The sequence below is a fragment of the Cheilinus undulatus genome, linkage group 13 (genome assembly GCF_018320785.1).
Source record: "Cheilinus undulatus linkage group 13, ASM1832078v1, whole genome shotgun sequence".
Lineage (NCBI taxonomy): Eukaryota > Metazoa > Chordata > Actinopteri > Labriformes > Labridae > Cheilinus > Cheilinus undulatus.
Window position 1 is genome coordinate 31,903,221 of NC_054877.1, and position 6,605 is coordinate 31,909,825.

At 45.0% G+C, this 6,605-nt stretch overlaps 1 protein-coding gene across 1 annotated transcript; it reads right to left on the reverse strand.

Moving 5' to 3' along the window:
• Nucleotides 1-253: 253 nt before the first annotated feature.
• angptl4 (angiopoietin-like 4) lies at nt 254-6,280 on the reverse strand. The gene is made up of 7 exons (XM_041804048.1): nt 5,644-6,280; nt 4,778-4,888; nt 4,591-4,666; nt 2,442-2,555; nt 2,208-2,303; nt 1,678-1,962; nt 254-1,584 (listed from the first exon to the last, which is right to left on the reverse strand). The coding sequence occupies exons 1-7, from the start codon at nt 6,169-6,171 to the stop codon at nt 1,400-1,402; spliced, it is 1,395 nt and encodes a 464-aa protein (XP_041659982.1). The 5' UTR covers nt 6,172-6,280; the 3' UTR covers nt 254-1,399.
• Between the last annotated feature and the right edge of the window lie 325 nt (nt 6,281-6,605).

Here is a 6,605-nt window from a genome sequence, read left to right on the forward strand (position 1 = left end):
AGGGATTAAAAAGTTGCACAAAGAAATAATTTCAACATCAGAACCCAATAAAAGCTTGGCAGACTTTTCAGCTCCATAATGAGGTAACTGTTAGCCAGGATGCTAGCACTAGTGCTGCTGATCCAACACACATTTATTGATATCTCTAATAAATCACAGGGAGGGCCCATTCACTGGATTTTTTCAGGGGCCCAGCCTGTTCTGTGGACAGGCCTGTTATAGCTGCACAAAACACAGACCACAATAGGCAGTATTAGTTTGAATCATTTATTGGCTCATTATGGCCAAAAAAAGGTTATTCTCTCTTAAAAAACAGATTTACAATATCACAACAAAGACAATATAAATTACAAACAAGAAGCACCAGAAATATATATATATATTTATATATATGTATACTTTGATTCTTTACAGCTTTTAAATAAGAAAAGGGAACATCTACAAGAACAAAGTCTCAAGTCACAGGGATGACAGATAATGCCACGACAAAACAGTAACAGTTATATTTTAGAAAAGACAAATGAGTCCTTCATACAGTATGTACAAAACCATGTCTCGCACCTTTAAGAAAGTCAATGTGACTTAAAATCATCAAATTCTCCACAGGAAGTGAAAGTCAGTGAAGAAAAAGCTGAACTGAATTCAAAGTTGCTGTCAGAAATTGTGGAGTACAAAAGGCTGAAATGGTCTTCAGTGCTGTGTGAACTAATTTCTAACACCAGTCTTAACACTGTTTCTCCATCATAATCCTACTCTACAGTGATTTGTAACTTTACATAATGCCTTTGAACACTAATCTCAACATGTTCATGTGGAAAATTACTCTTTGTTTTAATTAAGTCGCCATTTGGTCCGCACCATTGGGTTTAAAAGGCCTGCTTAATCTGCCTTTATTTCTCTCCTACATGCATCCTCTCATGAGCTATTCATAAGCTGCTTTTTGAGCTCAGATTGCTCTATTTTTTTGCTACAAACCCACAACAGCCCACACATCAAATGTCTGTTATGAGTGTTGACACATTGTGGTTTACAGCATGTTGGACATGCTGGGACTCGCCCTGTGATGCTCTCCTGACTATGAGCCCCCTGCTTCACGCAACAGAAGGAATCAACTTGAAAGTGTTTACAAGCTTCTACTGTCTCTTTTTCCATCTGTACATGCAGGGGAGGAATCTGCTCATCTCTCAAAGGAACAGAGAAACGAAAACCTGGAACACAGAGTATGTGAGTTCCTTTTTGAGGGCTTTGGCTCTGGTGTGAGGTCTTCCTCGCATGGCGTCAAACAGGGGAAATTAAAACCTCTACCTCATCAACTAAGAACCAAGAAAAGAAAGAATAGTCCAAAATCTACTTCTTTCTCCCTCTCTCTCCTTGTTTTCTTTCAGTCTCTCTCTATTGTTTAAGACTTGTTTTCGATGGCAGCGGGGGCAATCATCATCATGCTGGACTTCAGAGGGTAATAGCGCCCCCTCCAGGTCTTCCAGAAGATGCTCTGCTTCCTCTGATGTCGCTGCTTGGGTGGAGGGCTCTGGAAGTATCGGCCATTCAGGTTAGAGCGGCCACAGTTACTGAACCACCAGCCGCCTGCAGGGACAAAGGACGATATCAAATTAGGTGTTGCTTTCACGCCAATTTGGAAAAATGAAAAATAGAAGCTTTATGTCGTCAACAACTTACCAGAGAGGTGCTTAGCGCAGTTGGTGTCATTTTTCTGGTCGTTGTCTTGGTCGCGGGTGGAAAAAGGCAGGCCGGAGGTGGCGTCAGTCCCCAGAGAAGTCTCCAGTGTGCTAAAAGTGCGGATCTCTGGGATCTGAAGTGAGTACTTTGTGTCTTCCCCGCCTAGTTTGAAGGGGAGGCGCACGGATGCTACATCGCCACTCCAGTCGGACAGCTTGATGCTCAGGATGTAGCTTCCGTCTTTAGCAATGCGGTGCATCTTTTCCAGACCCAGCCAGAACTCTCCTAATAAAGGAGACAAAGGGAAACGGTGAGAAAACTGCTTATCTTTGTTACCTCTGTTTGCCTTTGATCCATTTAAATGCATGATAAGACGATTTAAAGAGGGCCAGCTCCTGCTCTCTAGTGTAGCAGCTTCAAAAGATAGTAAATCTGCGTGAACTCATCTAACCTTGGATGGGACAGCTAGCACCTGTTCAGGCCAGTTTTGCCGTCAGTGAGAGTGAGATAAAGGTTGAAAGCGTATTTACCATTCAGGCTGCCAAAGCCTTTCTCGTAGTCCTGCCACAGCTGGTCGAAGTCCACTGAGCCATCTTGGCGCCTTTGGATCACTGTCCACCCACCATCTTGAAGAGAGGGACAGAAAAAGCAAGCTTAGAGAAAAGTTTGAACTTTTGAACTGTTATGTTCAAAGTTGGTGACTGATTGGCTGAAGTTTTCAATCATTAGCCAACATGCATTAATGGAAACTTTACTCCGCTTACCAGCTGTCATCTCACAGAAGACTTTAAAGGGCTCTGCATTGATTGGCTGGATGGTGTAGACCCCGCTGTTGGTCTCCCCTCTTAGGAAGAGCTCATGACAGTCTGACGCCATCTCTGAAGAAGAGAAAAGAAATGTTGAGACTAACAGCTTGGTGCAATCCAAACATTACAATCAGTGATATTTTTGTGCTTTTGTGCATCTGAACTTTTTCCCTTCATCGCTAAGAAGTAGGTCATTCTCTTAGGGAACCTTGCAGCGAGAGTTTTCTCAACGCTGCACGAGCGGAGTGTCTGCACATACGACTATCATTCCCAGTGAGCTTATCAGCCAGTCTGGAGATATTAATGTGTACCAGATAAGGCCTTTGACGTAGCCTCAACAAGAAGAAGAGAGAAAGAGAGCGCTGGCTGCTTTCTGGGTTATAAATATGACCTTTATCCCAGTTCCCAAGCAGACTTCCCTCTTTACAGCTACTTGAATTACAAACTACTAGCCTTTACATTCCTCCCCCCTCTGCTTCTGAACCCCCTCCTCTTTGACCCATCACACCTCCCTCACGTGCACAGCAGCCAGTCGGTGACGTAGGAGTGCATGGTCGATGCGTGCATAGGGTGTGATTGGAGGATGGGGGACATCTGAGAAGGGGAGCAACACAAAGCAGGGGACTCCAGAGCCAACTGGGGCTGTCATGTGTCCAATGAGGCACGAGACAAATAGCATCTCTCCAGTAATCCTTTTTAGAATGAATGGCATCAACACATGTTGCTGTTTTATAGCCTTAGAGCAAAAAAAGTATCAAAAATGGAAATTTTCTTTGTTTTATTACATATTAACTTGCACATTGTTCCACTGTTAGCACAAAACCTCATTTGAGTGTAGTGACCTCTCCTCCAGAGGCATGAACTCTTTGTGGCGAGCTGTGGCTGAAGTCTGCCTCGAGGGGTCAGGGGTTCTCCTGAACTTTGGCACACTTCTTATTCATTACAATGGGAGTGCAGGAAAAGATGGAGGTGCGGGGGTTTGTGTGTAGAGCTGTAGCAGGAGGAGGGATGTCTGACTCTCTGACAGATATAGGGGAAAGGTTGCTCATTCCTGAAGGGATGTGCAAATGTTTGTTTTACACTAAAAGGTGGGACGTCTTAAGAAAAAGGAGGAAGGCGAGTGTCTTCAAAACAGAGGATATCTGTACAAAGTTCACAGATAAATATAGGCCGCCTCTTCCCATTTCCCTCTCATTTTTCTCAGTTTGTTTTTCCTGGCGTGCACACAAGGACAGTAATCTGAGGAACACTGCATGCTAGATTTGTTCAAAGCCTTTTCTTGCCCCCCCCCCCCCCACTACAAACACAAGAAATGAGCAGTGTGAGTAATCCTACTGAGCTTTCTGACCCTGGCTGAACGCGCTCGGAGACCAGCGAACTTTCCCCCAGTTTCAGTGATGCCAGAGAAAATTGTTTCCTTTTTGTTCATTGCACAAATCCTGCTGATGTCAGAGCTCTGAGATGCTATTGTGATTCACAGCAAATGACTGATCTCAGCCGGTGCCTCGGCCACGCTCACCTTTCACCTACTTCTCATCTGTGACACTAAGAAACATGAATCTGACTTTAAAATGAGTCCAGCTGAGTCATGATTTGTTACACTTTAAATGCTGAAACCCTGTACTGGAAGATCCTAGAGGACAGGACAGTCTGGATGAAAGAATTCATGTGTGGAAATCCATTCATAGTTCAGTTAAATGGGAGCAGCAGCTGAGGGCATCATTTACTGTAAGTCATTCTGACTCATGCAACTTTTGCCAAGCCAAATTTATACTTTACAGTTTTGCCAGAAATAGAAGGCAAAATTGAGACCATTCTGCACTTTTTAAATTACTCTTACTGACTTTGCTTCGTTGTGCTTGATTAGTGCCTCTCAGGATAAAAGGCAGAGCTTTAGCAAAAGAACCACCAGTTGATATTTCTGGAGTCATGCTGAGCAGAAAGCGTGCCCCAAATTGATTAGATTCCTTGATTTTAATTGCTAGTGATTTAAGCTTCTTTATGGCCTGACTATCCAGATGGTCTGCCACATTTGGCGTCAGATTGTGTCCAGTCGACTTAAGACGGTGCCAAGAGGGGATTTTGGACGCGTTCTAGCTTTACTTACCGACTGGTGAGTCGCGTTGCTCTGCCACCGAGCTGTCACTGCTGCGCACAAGTGGTCTCTGTCTTGACTGCTGGAGCTGAAAAAGTTAGAAAGTAAAGATAAGTTTGCAGAAAATGTCAGAAATATGAAAAAAAAAATCAAGATAGGAAAGATTTTGATGCAGAATATTTCTGTGACTTTTCCTCACCTGACTTTGCAGCGTCCTTATTCGCACATTCTGCTTGTCAAGCTTCTCCTGCTGGAGTCGGATCCTCTCCATCAGATCATCAATGCGTCTGTTTTGGCCCTCCAGCATGAGCTATAGAAATCAGATGTACCAAATTTTTAGCTTCTTCTCTCAGCTTTATTTTACACCCTGAAGATTTTCTAAATCACCAGAATTAACACAACAAAACTGACCAACTGCAGAGTTTCACTGGAAAGCCTGAGACTACGGCTTCCCAGCCCTCAATGACAAGCATTTGTTCTTTCCTACCCACTGTGTTACAGTTATGTAACTCCCTCCAGCGCGGGATTTTCCATCCCACTATGAAGCCTTTCAGGCTCACATATTGCTGTGTAAATGAAGCCTACAACTCTTATAAGCCCCTTTGACTGTGTCATATGGCTGAATGCACCCCTGGTTGTAAAGTGCTGCAGCTGCGAGAATTATTCACACATTCTTGCAGCCGATGTGTGTTGATCCCTTTGTCTGCTTGCCTTTTAGTGTTTCTCTGCACGTACTGCACGCTCTTCCTCTCCGGCCTGGAGGCTTGTTAACCACCCCCCCCCTTTCCCTTTGCTACACCCACCACCCACTGCTTGCCCTCTGTGCATTTTAATTCAATGCCTTTGAGCTCAGGGAAAAGCCAACTGCCCATTTATACTGTACATGTGCTAATTTAATGACTACCATCAACCATCTGCTACAGAAGCAGACCCAATTTTCATTCTGTTTAATTAGTGTTAGATTAATACAGTTAAATGCCTACATTTTTCTTCCAAAGTTACTTCTCATTGCACACTTTAAGTTCTCAAACAGTCAGAAGCTACAGAAAAGAACTTGCATCTTACCTGGATGTTGTGAGCATCACTGTTGTTCTTGGCCCCAGGGTTTGTCTCAGACAGCATCATGTCTCCCTGCAGCATGCTGTCCACCTTCTCCTCCAGCCGGCTCATTCTCTCGCCCATTGTCCTCCTCTCCTGCTGCATCTCCTCCGCCTTCTCCCTCAGCTCGGCTGTGATGTTCAGCAGCTGCCCCTCTCTGTCCTCCAGCCCCTGGGCTTGAGCTTTCAGGGTCTCCCCCTCCAAACGCAGCTTCTGGCTCTCCTTGCCCAGCTCAGTCACGGTGCGGTTGAAGACCTTCAGTTTGCTGGAGATGTCCCTCATCTGGACTTTGGTCTTGTCCACGTGCTCCTTCAGCCCCTGTCCCAGCTGAAGGAGGCCATGGGCGATGACATTCACGTCGTCCCACGCTGCGTACTGTACACGCTTCTCCTTGGCTGCATGGCCAGAGGGTGAGCCCCCTTTCCTCTCCAGAGGGAAACCTGTGGCCATGAGCACCACCAGGCACAGAGTCAGAGTTGCCAGTGTTGTCTTCATTGCTGTTGATCTAATGTTGCTTTGAGTAGTGGGTTCTGCAGAAGTGTGCAGTGTCCTGCTCTGTCTTCTTGAGTTGGATTTGAGAGCTCCAGCTCCCGGCTGAACAGTCACAGTTATATAGTTTCACAGCCCTCAAGTAAGAACTGAAAGCTGCCTGCCATTGGCCAGCAGAGGAGAGGGAGGGGTGCTGTTACTCTCAGGTTTCTGTCCCTCCTCCACCTCACTGTTAACTATTCATGTAAAAGGCGGAGGAGGGACATGATATAACAAAAGATTGGCTTTCATCTCTGTACTGTGGGAGACAGGGAGGGCATTATCTACCAGAGGAAAAAACACTTGATATCCCTGGCAATGAAACAAATTAGTATTGCAACACCAATACTGTGAGCGTAATAAGGCTAACTCTGAATAAGCACACGGATCTATTCATGGGA